Genomic DNA, 19,101 nt, shown 5'->3' with positions numbered 1-19,101 from the left:
ACAAATCGCATTTAATGTAATCTGCCCCTAAAAGCCTGATTCTTATTAGCAAGCAATTCCGTCTGACGAAAATGAATACAACACTAAAGGTGCATACACACTGGGCATTTTCGCCAGCGTGCATGCACAGCGATGATGCTAAAAATCACTCAGTGCATTCATACTGAGCTATTTTCACCCATCCAAGTTTTTTTCCATAGTAGGGCGCTATGGATAACCGTCCACCTCGTTGCTCAACTGCTGGCAATACCAGCAGATGAGCTGCGATGAAGTGGGCCGTACATGCTGGGCAGCTTTTGAGCTGAAAGCAACTCAAATGAGAAATCTGAGCTGCTTTCAGCTCAATATTGCCCAGGGTGTATGGGCCTTAAGGCTATATAACAATAAAAATGACACAAATAAAGGGGGAAGAAGAGTGAAGGGTAGCACAAAAATATTGCATATACAGTATCAGAAGCATGTATATGAAAGCATACCTAAGAAACTATAATATAGATATGCAGAAAAAAGCGAATATACAGTAAATAAGGCGAATTCTATGAATAAATAATGAATCAGTGAATCTTAATTCAGTCTGCATACTGTAATCCCTCTCTGCATGTAGTCGTTGCTTGCAAACGCAAGTTGCAGCTATTCTGTGGGATTTAGAGTCATTTAGATCTCTGTCTTACCTTCACTTTCGATTGAGTGGGTGTAACTGGGCAGCAATGGGACATTTGCATGTAGAATATCAGAGATGTATGTTAATCTAATGGTTTATGTACATGGCCGATGTTTAGAGATCTGCTCTTGTCTAGGTCTCTCTTAAGGTGCCCATAGATTGCATTGCATCTAGTTCAAAACGCATGATATGTGCTACAGCAATCTAGTTTAAAAAAGTATGGGCAGCACATACTTTATGTGCAGTGCGATGGGATGAGCACGCATCACATTGCACCCATACTGTACATCGCACCATGTATGGGTGGCATTACTGCGAGATTGCTCACGGGTTCCCCAAAGCTGTAGCATGATTGACATGCAACAACTGTTTGGGGAAGATGCTGTCTGCATCTCCAGAAACCGCATCTGCCTTGTTTTTTGAGAGTGGGGAGGCCAATGACCGCATCTTTCAAAGCAAATTTATTGGTCTCGCTAGTGGGCAGGAGTTGGCCATTCTGAGTAAGCTTAGGCTTCGTCAGATGGCTGATGCTGTTGCCATTAAAAGCTATGGAGTCTCCGGATGCAGCACTCCGATCTGAGGTGCCGACAGAAGGTGTATTCCCCCCCCTTCAAATGCTTCCTGCGCCATTTACATAATATGTTCCCAAAGCAGCTGCATCTAAAGACGCAAATGTTGTTCAAAAAGCGTGCATCTCTGAATTGGGCCCTGTTTCCCATAGTTGTGTTTTTTGTTTTTCTTATGTTTCCCATTCCCTAGATTAGATCAGCCTATATAACTAATGTTTTGTAGCACAACCCAGTTGCTAGGAATACGCTACAAATACTTAATCTAGTCTTTTCATGTTTCATATGCTCATGTGCATAAAATCATGTTTATTGCATTAGTTTTATAACCAAGATGATTATCATAATTCATAATTGTAGAATTCCAGGTTGGGAGTTAACAATAGACTGTTTAACTCCTTTGTATCTGAGGCTTTTCTAATGCTATTTTGACACTTTTGAGCTGGGTGCATTCCATCATTAATAATAATAATAATAATAATAATAATTGTCATACAGAACACATACAAAATAAGGCTTTTTTTTTTTTTTTTAATTTCCAGAAATTAACATTGGATTTGCTTATACCTTATGTCACTAAAAGCAAATAATTTTATTTGTTTTTGCATGTGCTACCTGCAGATGGGCAAATAAAGTTTTTTTACCTGCCCAGAACGTCGCAGGAATGCCATAATGTGACCAGGCTATTTAATATTTATTACATAAGACCACTTTAATGGTCTTTTTTTTTTTTAAATCAAAGTATAAAAGATTAGAGTGGTTCACATCCTGAAATTCCTCGCCAGTGCAAAGTTACTTATGATAGGTCTATAACTGTTAATGCAAGAAGTTCCGTGAACACACTGGGGGGTTTAATTACTTCATGTAACCTTGAATTCCTGCCATGTAAGTATGGAATGGTGGGTAATGGCAGGCAATTACAAGACATGTGGAGTATGAAGAGTCCTAGGGCCAAATGTAATAACCTGCAGGTTGTATAGAGAGCCAATGTTTAGTTGATTTTAACTGCAAGATTTAACGACACAAAACATTTTAAGGCCATTACAATCCCTCTGAATAACACAGTCCTCTATATACCGTAGTACTCTGGGTTGATTGTTAACAGAGTGTCTTAGCAGTGAATGTCTTCCTGTGTGTTTCTTTATCACTACTGCAAATGAGAATGTCTATTTCCAAACATCCTTAATAGAAATTCTGATTGGAAAGCTTGTTTTTCTGAGAGCAACTCTAAACTCTGAAATGTTTTGTTTTAGGGGGGTATGCAATGTGGGATCACGGCTGTTGATACCCGCCGACAGCCGTGATCCGGGCCCGTTTGCGGTCAGATCCACTGCATAACGAGAGACGGGATTTCATGTCCCACCTGCCGATGGGCGCAAAGGGGGCGTGGCAGCGAAAACAGCAGTGAATTGTCGATTTGCGGCCCAGATAACGACAATCCATGGCCGTTATCGGCAGAACAGGCCTGATAGCTTCTGAAGTCGGGCCTGTTCTGCCGTCATCACGCATCAATACTGTCATTAATGACAGCATTGAATAGGGAGCCGCTGCTATTTCCCACATCGGAAATAGATAGCGGCAGATTGCATATCCCCCTTAATCCCTGTAGGGAGATACTGTACGTATGATGGACCACTGTTTCTGTAAATTGTTCCTATTTGGCTCAAAATCTTCATAGTAGCTGCCAATCAAGTTTGTGGTTTCACTTTTTGTCTAAGCTTCTTTGTTTTTGTCCCTAGATCTGGAAAGAGGATACGGAAAACACGTAAATATGACATCATAACGACTCCAGCTGAACGAGTAGAAATGGCCCCTCTTAACGAGGACAATTTTGAAGATGAAGATTCAACAGTGTTTGACGTGAAGTACCGATATAGGTACCCCACATAATTACATTCTTATTCATTACTATTACTTATATTGGTGTTTTGAAGTGGTTTTTCATATCTTCATCCACACAACACTTAGGGGGGCTATAATTTTAGCCAGGATACCTGTGCTTATCAGGGATTTTGCTTTTTTTCAGCCTCAGGCAGACAAAACCAAATCCCTGATCACTAAGCTTTTTTTTTCCTGCGAAAAATAAATAGGCCCGCTTCTTTAGGCTTAGGTCACACATTGTGTTTCTGGCAGGAAGGAGTTTGCAAATATAGTTGTATGTGACTGCCTACACAAATGCAGCGGTGCCGTACCTACCGGATTCAACCTCAGCATGTGGATGACCAGACAACCGCATTGCAACTAGAACACATACATTTGAATGTATGTGTTCACAAAGTGTGGCTGTGCCACAAACCCTGCTACATAATCACTGTGGCACTGACTGGACACAACAGATCCTGTTCTACTGCAGTCTGCTAAAACACAATGTCTCTGCTTCTGGCACTCCAATCATTTACTTTTGCATCACTGCTGTGGTATATCAAAAGAATCTAGTAACTCAGAACTTGTTTATTCAGAATTCGCCTTTTCAAGTCCAGGCTTTGTGCCCTTTCCTTCTGTGACTAAGAATTGTTTAGACCACTAGAATGGCAAATGCTCCCAGTCACAGAAAAGCATCCTGTACTAAGAGAATTGGCAGTTATTAAATATTCCCTCCCATGTGTTTCTAGTGACCTTTGGTCCAATCAGCAGCCACGCATTCTTTTGAATGGGTTTCTTTTTAATTCTACTGCTGTCTGCAGAACGATGAGAGCGCCTCCTCCGCTTTCCCGCTCGGGGATTGGATGCGATACATCACGGGTGCTAAAAAGCACCCGCGATGTGCTGCTGACGGCTGTACATATGATGTATCTTATGTGCCGCCCGTCCAACCTCCAATCTGATGTGCGCGGGACAGTGCATCGGATAGGATGTCAGATGCATCCGATTTGGGCCCAATCTGTCGGTATCCGGTGAAATTGGGCCCAAATCGGACAAGTGTATCGGCATCTTTACTGTTGAAAAGTTCTGGGCAAACTGCATTTTCCAGCATTGTGTAGGATATCCTAGCTATAGTTGAAGGTAGCTACATAGAGGACAATTTTTGCTACACAGAGTTGAGGAATACTGTAGTTAAGGGGGCAATTCATTAAAGCAAATCTATTTAGGTGCCTTTCCAAATAAATACTGCCCCTTAAAGATTCTGGGTATAGAACAGCTGTACTGTAATGTTAATAACACTAGCCAACAAAAAAACTACTTTTTATCTGCTTCTTTTACAAAAATAGTCTTTTTTTTTTTTTTTCCACTGCAACTGCACCTGTACAGCAGTTAGTGAACACTCATGGCTCCAGGCCACTATATAGTGATACTACAATAGAAAATCTGCCTTATCAACTTATAATAAGTAGATGCTTGATTGTTTAGTAGATGCCACATTAAAGCAATAGAGTTAAAAAAGTATTTGAGTGTGGTTCAGCATGACTTTTCTACAGTGAATATTCCGACAGTCTTAATACCAACCACCATTGACCGATGCTCAAAATGCCGACATTTAAAATGTCAAAAGGTCAAGAAGTACATTTTGTTTTATTTACTTTTTTGGGCGTCTATGTTGACATAGGTCGACATCGACAACATATATATGTTTAACGCATCCCATGCTTCAAGCACGGTGCATCTCTGCGCTTGACATATTATTGTATACCCCCTCCATGTCTACTGGGATGTTTCTACTTGATCAAGTCAGTTTAAAAGAAAAAAATCATCCAAAAATCTCATGTAGACTTTTTCACCTTTCAACAATTTAAATGTCTGTATTTTGAACGTGTCATTATTTTGACCTTCGGGATTTTGACTGTAGTAAATTGACTGTATCCCATATGCTGCTTTCTCCGCCAGGTAAAAGGACCACCATTTTCTTGCTTTACTAGGTAGAAAGCGCAAGAGAGAGAGAGGTTTGTTACAAAATAGACAACCTCTTTTAAAAGCCATGCACTGGCATTACTGCCTTGTTCTATCTGCAGTCACATTTCTGCTGTCTGATCCAGATCTTGTTGCTTGGAGACGCATAGATAAAGACATTACAGCTTGCCCTCTTATCCAGTGTTACAACATATTACATTTAAGGTTGTTACCTGGGTGCCATTTGTTAATTTGAGCAGTTCACACTGCACGTTATATGCTCTTATTTTATTCAGCATTAGCATCCACCTGTTCCTCCCTATCTTTGCAGAAACAAAGCACTTATTTACATCTATCCCCAGAAACCTTGAGGGATTCATGTAAAGTACCCTTTCACTGCAGTCACTCTGATGCAGGGTGTAAACCGCTCCGAATAATGCTGTGCTAGAGAATGACCTGTCCTTCAGATATGACAAGGCTTTTGTTGGGCCATAGAGAGAACTTGTTGAGCTAGAAAGTGATTAATGTGGAAGAGAGGGAGAACATTCTATTGATCTCCTTGCAGAGCGGACTGTGCCGTGTGAGTGAGTATCCCCTGGTGCTTCTGGCAGGCAGTTTGAAGTCAGAATTTGTATGCGTTACTTAAGACACACTGAGCAGTTAGACAATGAAGCTTAAAATGTGCCAGAATATTCTTCTGGGATGATGTTTGTGTTGCAAAATACTGCTCGGCTATGCCTGGGCTCATTAACCCAGTATGTATAAACCTCCCACAGTATGCATACGCTCAACACAATACAGAAAACATTGTTAATTTAGCCAATAAGGAATAAGCCAATTAGAATCCCCTATATCAGTGGTTCCCAAACTGTGTGCCGTGGCTCCCTGGGGTGCCTTGGGACACTTGCAGGGGTGCCCCAGGTTGGTGGTCCAGGACCAATTCAATTTATTTATGGTTAATTATTTATGGGCAAAACCAGTGCTGGAGGCTGCCCATCATAAAATGTGTACAAACAGAAGCAAATCCTGCCCATTAGCACATAACTAACCATAAGAATCGCATATAAACCCAATCTAATTCATTGTTTCTCTACCGTCCAATGGGATACTGGGCTTCACTACTATGGGGATTGAGACCTCCGCAGGAGAGACAGGCACATAAAAGAACTTTCAGTGTGGGTGCACTGGCTCCTCCCCTCAATCTCCCTCCACTAGTCAGTTTTGAAAAATGTGCCTCAGGAGAGGCAGTGCTTCTGGATGCTCCAGAGTTTTTCTACATTTATTTTCAAAGTTTGTTATTTTGGGGCGCTGTGGTGACCACACAGCTGTCCTGCTTCGTGGGTGTCAGGGGAAGGGTCAGTCCCCGACCTCTTCAGGTGCAGAGCTGACCCTGCTACAGGACATTTCGGTCCTGCGTGGGGCTTGTCACCGCACAGCATTGCGCTGTAGCGAGCAAGTCCCCTAGCCGCCGCACACCCCTGACAGGTCTGAAGACTTCAGTGGTGAGTACAGGCTGGGGGTCCCACAAGGGGTCCCCGCAGCCATTTCTGGTGCGGCAAGACGACGGCTAGTAATGGCGGCCCTCCAGCAGGGACTGCGTGAACACCGCGTCTGGTAACTGGCATAGGGGTGCTGCCGCTTGACCACCAGGGACACCTCTCAGGTTAAAATGTATGATACATATATATATTATATATATTTACACCTTATGTCAGTATAAATATATAGAAGCGCCAGCTCCGTGTGCAGGGGGCGGGGCTTCACTCAGAGCGGGACCAAGCTCTGCTGGGCGCGCGCTGTCACTTCCTGCTTCTTCACACGCTGCCAGACTCCATTACAGAGGGCTCCTCACTGGCGTGGTGGATCCGGGTACTTGCAGCACGGCAGAGACAGCAGGTTTTTTATAGCTTCTTAGCGCTGCTGCGCTATCTGGCTGATTCAGACACTGTGTTGTTCATATCACTGTGTTTAGCGTTACCAGCTCACCCAGATCTGTGAGTTCAGGTTAAGGGTGCACTTGGCTCCCCAATTGCTCTGTTTATTCCCCACTGATTAGTTACAGCACAGCATAAAACACACACATAGTCTGTTTTTCACATCCAGCAGTGTGGTGTGTGCACGTGGGTGACTGCGTGGGGGTTGTGTTGTACTGCAGACATTGTAGTAATATCTCATCATGGTGAAAAAGTTCACTTGTTTGGTGTGTAGCACCAAGTTTGTGCCAAAGTCACAGTCCCAGGTTACTTGTGAGGCTTGTATGTCACCACAGCCCAGTAGTGCTGACACCCAGATCAGTGGGGTACCCCCACAGTTGGTGGGGCCGTCGCAGGCAGACGAGCAGGAGCCTGCGTGGGCCTCCAACATAAAGACCTTGTTGGATTCTGTGGCTTCACAGCTTTCCACTAACACTCAGCAAACGCAGAGGGTTCAGAGGGAATTGTCCATGTTAGCTGCCAGGGTGGATATTCTTCATACCCTTAATGTACCTCCTCCTCCCGCACAGCCTCAAAAGAGGCAGGCTACTGCAATGGATCCTGACACAGATGAGGATGATGAGGACATATTGGAGGAGGGTGAGGAGCAGGGTCTGCAGGAACCAGCTCCTGAGGCGGCAGTGCATGGTCCCGAGCCCCTTATCAGGGCCATTAGGGATGTTTTAGATCTCCCAGTAGAGGCATCCACAGAAGGAGATCCTTTCTTCATGACTCAGAGGAAACAGCCAGTGTACTTCCCTGAGCAGGCAGAGTTAGAAACTGTTTTCAGGGCTGCATGGCAAAACCCTGATAAGAGGTTTACTCTTTCAAAACGGTTCACAAATGCATATCCTTTTGAACCTTTGGGCAGAAAGAAATGGGAGGAGCCACCGGTAGTGGACTCCTCTGTTTCCCGCCTTTCTAAAAAGGTGTTGCTACCAGTCCCAGGGGTATCCACCCTTAAGGATGGGGCGGATAGGAGGCTGGAAGCTACCCTCAAGTCCATATATACGGCTAGTGGGGCATCTCAGCGCCCAGTTTTAGCCAGCTGCTGGATGGCTAAGGCAATTCATACATGGTCAACCCAGATTCAGGAGGGTTTGTTGGGTGACATGACTGTGGCCCAGATAGGTGACAGTCTGCGTCACATTCAGGATACCGCTAAGATCCTGTGCGAGGCGCAAAAGGAATTGGGCGCTATAAACGCGCGCAATTCAGCCATGGCAGTTTCAGCCAGACGGGCCTTGTGGCTACGTCAGTGGTCTGCAGACGTAGACTCAAAGAAAAGTGTGGAGGGTATTCCCTTTACAGGAGAATGGCTGTTTGGGAGTGAATTAGACGGTTGGATTTCCAAAGCCACGGCAGGAAAATCTACCTTCCTTCCATCAGCTCCCACGGCTGCAAAGCGTACCTTCACAGGTGCTTCCCAGCAGTCCTTTCGTGGGAACAGGTTTCGCCCCAAGGCCAGGGGCGCCTCCAATGCCAGCAGGGGCACGAGAGGCAAGTTTAGGAAGCCTAGCTCCTCCAACACCCAGGACCGTCCAAATGCCGCGGTTTCCTCTAAGCCTGCAGCATGACGGGGTTTTCCCGCCACGAGACTCTCTCGCGGTGGGAGCGCGATTGTTGCATTTCAGCCATGTGTGGGACGCATCGGGTCTGGATTCCTGGGCCAGGGGTCTCATTTCTCTAGGTTACAGGCTGGAATTCGACAAACCTCCTCCCAGACGATACTTCAGGTCGGCACTCCCAGCATCCCAGGAAGATCAGGTGCTCCTTCAGGGGGCCATTACCAGGCTGCTTCAGTCTCAGGTAATTGTACCGGTGCCAGACACGGAGCAGGGCCAGGGATATTATTCCAACTTATTCCTGGTCCCGAAGCCAGACGGCTCAGTAAGGCCCATCCTGAATCTAAAGTCACTGAACCCCTTCCTGCGTGTGTTCAAGTTCAGGATGGAGTCCTTGCGCTCTGTGATCGCCAGTCTGGAGAAAGGGGAGTTCTTGGCCTCTATAGACGTCAAAGACGCCTATCTACACATTCCTATTTGGCCCCCACATCAAATCTATCTCAGGTTTGCCTTGGGGAACGACCATTACCAATTCCGGGCGTTACCCTTCGGCCTGTCGACAGCCCCGCGGGTTTTCACAAAGGTAATGGCGGAAATGATGTCACTACTCAGGCTCCGAAGGGTCAATGTAGTGCCATACCTGGACGACCTGCTAATAAAGGCAGGGTCGGCGGAGGCTTTAAGCAGTGCTCTCAAACTGTCCATACAGGTTCTAAGAGACCACGGGTGGATCCTGAACATGCCCAAATCATCGCTGGTTCCAACCCAGAGGATGGTTTTCTTGGGCATGATCCTGGATACATCGGAACAAAAAGTCTTTCTGCCGATGGAAAAGGTCACTGCAATACAACAGCTGGTCAGGGAGGTCCTACAGTCACCTCTGGTACAGATCCATCTTTGCCTCCGGCTTCTAGGCAAGATGGTGGCTTCATTCGAAGCAATACAATTTGGCCGCTTCCATTCCAGGACTTTTCAATTGGACATTCTGACAAAATGGTCCGGCTCCCCCCTGCAGATGCGCAGAAGGATTGGCCTTGCAACAAGAACCAGGATCTCGCTACAGTGGTGGCTAGATTCATCCAATCTGTTGGCAGGCAGACGGTTCCAGATCCAGGACTGGATTCTGGTAACCACGGACGCCAGCCTGAGGGGCTGGGGAACTGTGACACAGGGAGTCCGCCTACAGGGTCGATGGTCCCCACTGGAGTCGGGCCTTCATATCAACAAGCTGGAGTTGAGGGCGGTTTACTATGCCCTGTTACAGGCAGCTCCATTGTTACAGGGCAAGGCGATCCAGGTCCAGTCGGACAATGCCACCACTGTGGCCTACATAAATCGGCAGGGTGGTACCAAGAGCATGCCTTGCATGAGAGAAGCGTCAAAGATTCTGTCTTGGGCGGAACAGAATGTCCTGGCCCTGTCTGCCATTTTTATCCCGGGGGTCGACAATTGGGAGGCGGACTTCCTGAGTCGCCACGATCTTCACCCGGGGGAGTGGGGCCTTCACACACAAGTGTTCAATGCCATAGTGGATCTGTGGGGGCTCCCTCAGATCGACCTGATGGCTTCACGTTTGAACCACAAAGTAGCAAGGTACTGTGCACGGACCAGAGACCCAGGGGCCATAGCGGTGGACGCTCTCACCTGGACCTGGGAATTCCAATTGGTGTACCTGTTCCCACCTCTCCCATTGTTGGCTCGGGTGCTAAAGCGGCTCCGGCATCAGGGGACGGAGGCCATACTGGTGGCGCCAGATTGGCCAAGAAGGGCCTGGTACGGGGACATTCAGGCCATGCTAGTGGAAGACCCGTGGCGTCTGCCCCTAAGAAAAGACCTGCTCCTCCAGGGCCCGTTCGTCTTCCAGGACTTACAGCGGCTACGTTTAACGGCCTGGAGGTTGAGCGGCAGATCTTAGTCCACAAGGGTCTCCATCCCTCTGTCGTCACTACAATGATAAAAGCCAGGAAGCCGGTGACGGCTGCTCATTATCATGTAATATGGCGCAGGTATATTGCTTGGTGTGAGAAGAATGACTTGCCTTCGGCCAGTTTTCGATTAAACAACCTGCTATGTTTCCTTCAGGCTGGTTTGGATAAGGGTCTCAGATTGGGTTCCTTAAAAGTCCAAATCTCCGCGCTGTCTGTGTTTTTCCAGAAAAAGATTGCGGCCTTGCCGGAAGTGCAAACCTTCTTACAGGGGGTTCTGAGGATTCAGCCCCCCTTTGTGCCTCCCACTGCACCATGGGATTTGGAAGTGGTTCTTACTTTCTTAAAATCAGCCCGGTTTGTTCCACTGGAGGAGTCTGAGCTCCGACACCTCACTTGGAAGACTGTTGTTCTGCTGGCCCTAGCTTCGGCCAGGAGGGTGTCCGAGCTTGGAGCCTTATCCTGTCGGAGCCCTTACCTTGTGTTCCACAACGATAGGGCGGAACTCAGGACTAGACCACAATTCCTTCCAAAGGTGGTGTCAGGGTTCCACCTAAACCAACCTATTGTGGTTCCTTCTAGTGCAACACACCCGGATATACCAGATTCCTTGGATGTGGTCCTCACCCTTAAGGGGTATGTCAAGCGCACAGCTAGGATCCGTAAGACGGACAGCTTGTTTGTGCTTTATGATGCGCAGAAGAAGGGTTTACCTGCTTCAACGCGTACCATTGCCAGGTGGATAAGATGTATTATCCAACAGGCTTATGCATCAGCTGGTCTATCGCTTCCTTTTTCAGTAAAGGCTCATTCAACCAGGTCTGTAGGTACCTCTTGGGCTGCTGCTCGAGGGGTGTCGGCTATGCAGCTTTGCAGGGCCGCAACTTGGTCAGGGCAACACACATTTGTGAAGTTCTACAAGTTTGACACCCTGGCCAGGGAGGATTCCCAGTTCGGGAATGCGGTTTTACAGCAGACTCCGCACGTTCCCACCCGTTCTGGTAGCTTTGGGACCTCCCCATAGTAGTGAAGCCCAGTATCCCATTGGACGGTAGAGAAAATAGGATTTTGGGTACCTACCGGTAAATCCTTTTCTCGTAGTCCATATGGGATACTGGGAGCCCGCCTCGGTGCGGCTTTTCTGCTGTCAGATTCTACTTCATGTTAGGCTTATTGCCTTGTTTTCTATAGCATAGACATGTCTATAGCCTTGTTTACAGTTACAGGTGTCCTCAAAAGTTGTTAGGATTCACCTCTTTTTTATATGTTTCTTGTTCGTTTGGGTGTGCTGGATGAATCTCACCACAATACATTATCACATACTCCTCACATGCTCTCCTTCGGCACAGTTTTTGCATTAACTGACTAGTGGAGGGAGATTGAGGGGAGGAGCCAGTGCACCCACACTGAAAGTTCTTTTATGTGCCTGTCTCTCCTGCGGAGGTCTCAATCCCCATAGTAGTGAAGCCCAGTATCCCATATGGACTACGAGAAAAGGATTTACCGGTAGGTACCCAAAATCCTATTTTTTGGGCCTAGGGGTGCCGCGAAAAAATTCTGATACGCTAGGGTGCCATGATTCAAAAAAGTTTGGGAACCCCTGCCCTATATCCTTGTAGTGGGCTTATCTGGATTGGGGCTTCATTTTTCTGTTCCACCGTAAAATTGGGTTCTGCAAAGGAGTGTCTTTGATATGGAGGGACACCACGTGGAAACATATATTTTGTGTAATTTAGTAGTGCGTTCTGTTATCATTTTATTGACGTCAGATGATAGATTGTAATGTTATATGAAATTTGGGGACATGCAATTACTTTAGTTATGACATCTGTATATTTATGGAAGTGCCATTGGGTGTAGACCATCCACTAAACAGAACAGTGTAGGCACAGAGGTCCCGTTCAGCTGGTGGGTTTCATGACTGTGCAGAACTGACTATGGATACCTATAATCAAGGTTCCGAATGCTAATACAGTAAATTCAGCATGGATCACAACTGTACTGCCCAGTAGGGCAATGGCATTTATTTATTAACAGTTTCTTATATAGCGCATACATATTCCGTAGCGCTTTACAGAGAATATTTTAACATTCACATCAGTCCCTGCCCCAGAGGAGCTTACAATCTATATTCCCTGCCACATGTACATGCACACACAGACATTCTAGGGTTAATTTTTGTTGGAAGCCAATTAACCTACCAGTATATTTTTGGATTGTGGGAGGAAACCGGAGTACCCGGAGGAAACCCACGCAAGCACGGGGAGAATAGGGCAATGGCATTTATTTATTAACAGTTTCTTATATAGCGCATACATATTCCGTAGCGCTTTACAGAGAATATTTTAACATTCACATCAGTCCCTGCCCCAGAGGAGCTTACAATCTATATTCCCTGCCACATGTACATGCACACACAGACATTCTAGGGTTAATTTTTGTTGGAAGCCAATTAACCTACCAGTATATTTTTGGATTGTGGGAGGAAACCGGAGTACCCGGAGGAAACCCACGCAAGCACGGGGAGAATATACAAACTCCGCACAGTTTGGGGTAGATTTATGAAGTAGTGATTAGGGAGAAGTGATAAAGTGGGAACAGGTTGACTGACTGCGCTTTGAGTGACGGTTTGATGCTTAAGGTTGCCGCTGGGTATCTGGGGTAAGGCTACAAATTACCCAAAGGATACACAATGGAGAAAGGGGGGGGGGGGGACACACTCCTGCGCACACCTCTACCGTACAACAATATAATACACTAGACTTTCTAGGTATGCAAAGGAGGAAAAATATAAATAAAAATAAAATAACAGGTTTAACAATTCATGTACATAAAAAAAAGTCTATGCAATAAAAATAGTATTAAATGGTCACTTCATCCATGTGGGTATAAATATATAAAACAGGGGTTATTTAAGAAGGCTCAAAGGGAGTATAGGTAGCAGTACGTATAGGGTTAAAGACTATGTATACATTAAAAAATGGGCAGTGGGGGTGCTTCCTAATACCGGTATACTAATACTTACAATGACAGGTACAACATAAAACATATAAGGTGCCCTTAATAGTAAGAGTGATTGTGGTTCAATCTACTCCATGTAGAACTCCAGTGCTGTTATTAGCAGGTAAGGATGCTGTGCATGCCACAATCAGGTCCGTGGTAAGGTGCTTGCAGAGCAAGGTAGGAATTACCGTGCGTGTTGCTTTACGGAGATGGGGGTGTGTCTGCCGGCAGACTCGTCCTCTTCCCTCTTGCTATGTTCAATTGAGGTAGCGTGTAGGGAAGGTCTCTGTATGGTCGACGTGTTTCACCCGGCTTGTGGGCTTCGTCAGGAAAAAACAGAGTGACTGACACCTCTCTCCGTTTCTTCTTTTATGCTCTGGTCGCAGTACGCAACTTCCATTTGCGTCACTTCCGCCCGGACTTGGCTACAGTCTACTGACTCTTCAGTGGCGGTTTCCGCCCTTCATGTGATGTATTTCTGCCCTTTCATTACTGTAGTTTTAGCGGTGGCTTCCGCCCTCTGATTTGCGTATATTACAGAGCGCATATGGGAGTATTGTTGGGTGCTGGTTAACATACAGACTATGACAAAAAACTAGTAACATATACACAAGTGGCTACGGGGGTAACCTAAATGAATAAAAAAGAATAAAATAAATAATGGAGATGGGAATAATCTATTGGTGATTATATAGGTTTGTATGGGATAAATGTGGTGGGCACCATCTATAGGTCTTAAGTGGTAATGCAAGGAAAAACTTACTAGATGGTAGTTCATGGATTATGAGTACATAATACTCCATATATAATGGATGTACACATGTGTAGTAATGGATGGATGGTAAAAGAGCACATGTATAAGAGTATCATGGTGTGGAGGCTGGTGAATAAACTATGAGTACATAATGTATGGTGGATATACACATGTTTATTAATGAATGTATGCACCTGTGCAGGGGTATCGTGATGTGAAGACTGGTTATTTATATACATCATTGGGTACAAAGGGGACAGATAAACAGTATTTTAAATATGAACAGATAATGTAAGCTGGGCATATGAGAGACATTATCTATACATTTAGCAAATGTCAGAGCGCATATGGAGTAATGTTGTAGGGAAAAGGGCTTTGGAGGTGCCGGTGTTTAGAATGAGAGGTATAATAATATATAACTCCTGTATGAGGGTTTTGGAGGGGTGGGGGTGTGGGGTCCATAGGTTGCAGGTAGGTTTGTTCTTTATTCTTTCAAAAAAGGAGTAATCTCAAAATCAATGTTCAGACCATTCGGGGCAAGGGTGCCCATTTTATAAATCATTTTTGTTTCTTCCTTGGACAAAGTCATATCAAAATCTCCTCCTCTCCATGGTATCTGTACTTTTTTCAAACCTACGAAGGTCAGATCTCTGGGGTTGCTGTTGTGTTTCTCATTAAAGTGTGTCGGGATGCTGTGGTTCTCTTTTTTATTCTTGATGTTGCACAAATGTTCTTGGACTCTAATGTGGAGTTTCCTTTTCATCTTCCCGATGTATTGGAGTCCACATGGACATTGTAGTAGGTATATAACCCCGCTTGAGTTGCAACTGATTCTGTCTTTGATCTCATGTGTAGATTTGTTCGCTGATGAAGTGATGGTCTTTGTTAACCCAGTGTTGGTGTATTGAGTTTTTCTGCACGCGGTGCACATGCCGCACCTTGAGAAGCCTTTCCCTTGGTTCGTGGTTATTCCTTTGGTTTTGAGGTGACTTTTAATGAGTGCCGATTTCAATGTTGCTGCTCTTCTATAAACGATTCGTGGTTTGGTTGGTATGATGTTTCTAAGGTCATTGTCTGACTGTAGTACATGCCAATGTCTTCGTAGACTTTTTTCTATTTGGAGACTCTGGGTGGAAAAGTCTGTCAGGAATAGGACCTTGTCTTTTGTTTTGTCATCTTTTTTGTCTCGTTGTTGCAGTATAGTTTGGCGGTCTATTTCCCCTATTTTGTTCCTTTCTTCTAACGTAGATTGGTTGTATTTTTTTTCTGCGAAGTTCTTCATCATTTCTGTGGATTGGGTTTTGTATTCGGATGTTTTGGAGCAGTTACGCCGAATCCTCCTGAATTGCCCCCCCCGGTATATTCTTAACCCAGGTTCTATGGTGGTTGCTTTTGGAGTCAAGATAGCTGTTGCAGTCTGTGGGTTTCGTGAATGTTTTGGTTTCAATCCCTTGTCCTTCCGTGAAGATATTCAGATCTAGGAAGTTGATGCTCTCTTTACTGATATCGCTTGTGCATTCCAAGTTGAGGTTGTTCTTATTGATGTGTTCAATGAACTTGTGGAGATCCTCTTGTGTGCCTTTCCACACTATGATCACATCATCAATGTAGCGTGCCCACAGTGCCAGTTTGTCTGAGAACTCTATGCTGGTCCAGATGTACTCTTGCTCCCATTGTGAAAGGAATAAGTTTGCATATGAAGGGGCGAAATTTGTCCCCATAGCTGTCCCACGACGTTGGAGATAGTTGTTCATGAACCAGAAGTAGTTGTGGGTCAAGATAAACATCATCGCTTCTATAATGAAAGCTATCAGTTTCTCGTCTAGGTTTGAATCTTCTTCTAATCTTTTTTTAAAGTTGCTGCATCCCTGGTTGTGATTGATGCATGTGTATAGTGACTTGATGTCACAGGTTACCAGTATGAAGTCTTGTTCCCATGTTATGCCTTCTAGTATCCTCAGAATGTGGGTGGTGTCTTTTGATGTAACTTTTCTGTTTGATGGCAGTGGGTTGGAGTAGTTCGTCCACATATTTGGATAGGTTTGACGTAAGCATGGTACTTTATCACTGGCCAATCAGCTTCTGACTGTTAAGTTACAGGCTGGGTTTAAATAGGAGCTGATTGGCTGGTGATAAATTACCAGGCACTCTATCACTTCTCCCTTATCACTACTTCATAAATCAACCCCCTAGAGCCATGGTGGGGATCGAACCCATGACCTCAGCGCTGTGAGGCAGTAATGCTAACCATTATACCATCCGTGCTGCCCCATGGCATGCTTATGTCCTTTCATGGAAATTATAGCGTCACACTTAAAACACTATCTGGTTATCTAATAGCTCGCAGAGGATTTGCTGGCAACGCCTGCCTAGCAGTTCCTATGCAAGTAATAAGCTTCTCCTTTAGCAGATAGCTGCATTGTTTTAGTTAGTTTTCCCGAACAACACTTATGATTTTTAGGCTTTCAGGATGAGCAAGAAATTACTTGTTTTTGTAAGCATCAGTAATCATCCTAATGTTTCAATTATTGCTTCAAGATGTCCTCAACTGGTGATTGAGATTTTGTGAGAATTGCCAAATGGAAACAACTGTGTATGGGTGAAGGGGGAGTTTGATGTGTTGTGTAATATTGTACACTGTAGTATTTGAATACGTTTCAGAGCTGGAATCCGCTGTGTGTTTGCTACAGAGAAGAAAATCCAGTGTTTTTCTTTGAGGAAAGGGGCGATCTAATCTGTTAGAGAATGTGGTTTTACTGCTTCTTGATTATTTGGCTGTGTCTGAACAGTTTGGCTCATATCCACATTTGTGTAATAAGTTGGTCACACACATGCAGGCCTGATAAAAGCATATTAAGATATTTGGGGCAGATTGGCCAACCAATGCCCTGTATATCCAGTCACAACCCGGTACATTAAGCGACCGTGACAGCCAATGATATTTGAGGTCTGACATATGAGGGAAATAGATTGGATGCAGACAAATTGACACTGTGATCCTGCCTGAAGAATATTCCACTTTGTGGTTGGCCAAATGTCTGTTAGTCTGGCCATGCAAGGATAATGATTTTTCAAACCCAGCCTGTATCTTGACCATTATCACCACTTTATCACCTCACTAGGCATAATACATCTGCCCCATTGTTCCATATATTAGACCTGTGTTGTAAAAGGAATCCCTCAACCTGTAGGCCTGAAGGGGCCTACACACTGGTAGATGCTGAGTGTCATTCTGAGCCATGCTAGATCCATCAGAACGCTCAGCACACAGCGATGTGTCAGCGCTGTGTGCTGAGCCATCTGTCGGGGCCAGTGTTCTCCGCTAACAACACTAGCCATGGCGATTGGCTAGATTTATCCAGCATGCTGGATATTAATCGCTGGGCGATAGCGACGCGAGGGGCCGTGCATTGCTATTGCCCCAGCACAGGGAGCAATGTAGGAACATTTTCCCTAATTGTTACGTCTGTAAGCCCCATTAATCTCCCCCCAATCATGATATAGAGTGAGAATGATAGTGAATTTGTGAAAACTACACAAAAACTGTTGTTTTTGTTTTTATTTGAGTAATGGGAACAAAGTCCAAGTATTATTCCCATTTCTCCTGGCACTTCTCCTCCTTGCTGAAAGCAATTTGTCCCCTTTAAATAAACAAATTAAAAAAAACTTTGTCTACTGGCAATTTTCCGAGATATGTGTGTGTGTGTGTGTGTGTGTTTTTTGTGTGTAAAAAGGGCCACGCACCAGACTCCTAATGAAGTCAGGCTGTGTAATATTAGAAGTATATTGTGTAAGAACAGAATCTGTATCCCTTTATGGCCTCTTTCCTGTTTAGATCCTCCTCCATTGTGTTTTTGAATCCTCAGAATTTGATTAGCGTTTAGGGTTATTTATTGCTCCATTGTACGCATCTCACCCGGCAGAAAGGAAGCCCTTGTGCTGGTAATGTGCCTGATTGTCATTGTGCTGAGCCATCTGTAAAATAAAACATTTAGTGAAGCTTGTTAGATCCTGGACCATAATTCGGATTTTTTTTTCTGACTGTTTTCCTTGGAAATTGGGTAGTTCCGTCGATGCCGTGTGAAGTTTCTGCTCGTGTGTCACTTTTACAGTGACTGGCAACTTTTGTGCCGTGTTTTACATCTGCAATTTGTACAATAATGTATGAATGAAGCTTAGATGGTGATTTAAATAGTTTTGCTTGGTTGGGGCGAGTATGGGTCAGAGTGTCGACACCTATTGGTCGACAGGCCATAGGCTGACACCATAAACAGGTTGACATGGCTTAGGTCGATGGGAACAAAAGTTTGACACAAGCAATAGGTCGACATGAGTTTTTAAGTTTTTTTTTTTTTTTTTTTGTCTGTCGACATGGACACCCTATAGGTGCATCGCGTCCCCTCAAACAGTAAAGCTCACTTCGTTCGCCATGCTTCGGGCACGGTGCTATGCTCAACACACTATTATGTTCTCTGTCTATGTCCACATCGTCCCTATGTCCCTTTTCTGATTTAAAAAAAAAAAGGCCCATTTAAATGCATGTTAAGCCTGGAGAGGTGATAAAGTGGCTGGTGATAACAAACCAGCCGATAAACCCCTAACTGTCATGTTATAGGCATGGGTTTGAAAATGGCAGTCATGGGCTGATTGGCTGGTGCGTTATTACCGGCCAACTCACTGAACCAGGCTTAATCAATCTACCCCACAGTGACAAAAGGTTGTAAATATACTTTACCTTTTTTATTGAATACTGAAAAGAGGCCATAGAATTTTACAGCAGATAAGAGCACAGCTATTCTGTACATGTGCACGCACACACACGTGCGCGC

General features: G+C 44.8%; 1 protein-coding gene across 1 annotated transcript in view; it reads left to right on the top strand.

Moving 5' to 3' along the window:
• The window catches only part of FAM174B (family with sequence similarity 174 member B), a 60,485-nt gene that overhangs the window by 39,333 nt on the left and 2,051 nt on the right, over window positions 1-19,101 (top strand). Inside the window, exon 2 of the mRNA XM_083184237.1 lies at window positions 2,967-3,104. Within this exon, the coding sequence (XP_083040363.1) occupies window positions 2,967-3,104 (138 nt within the window). The remainder of the gene's footprint in view (window positions 1-2,966; window positions 3,105-19,101) is intronic.

Source organism: Crinia signifera, chromosome 4 (assembly GCF_055691185.1).
Source record: "Crinia signifera chromosome 4, ASM5569118v1, whole genome shotgun sequence".
Taxonomy (NCBI): Eukaryota; Metazoa; Chordata; class Amphibia; order Anura; family Myobatrachidae; genus Crinia; species Crinia signifera.
Note: the sequence above shows the minus strand (reverse complement) of the source record. Positions and strands in the feature narration are given on the sequence as shown.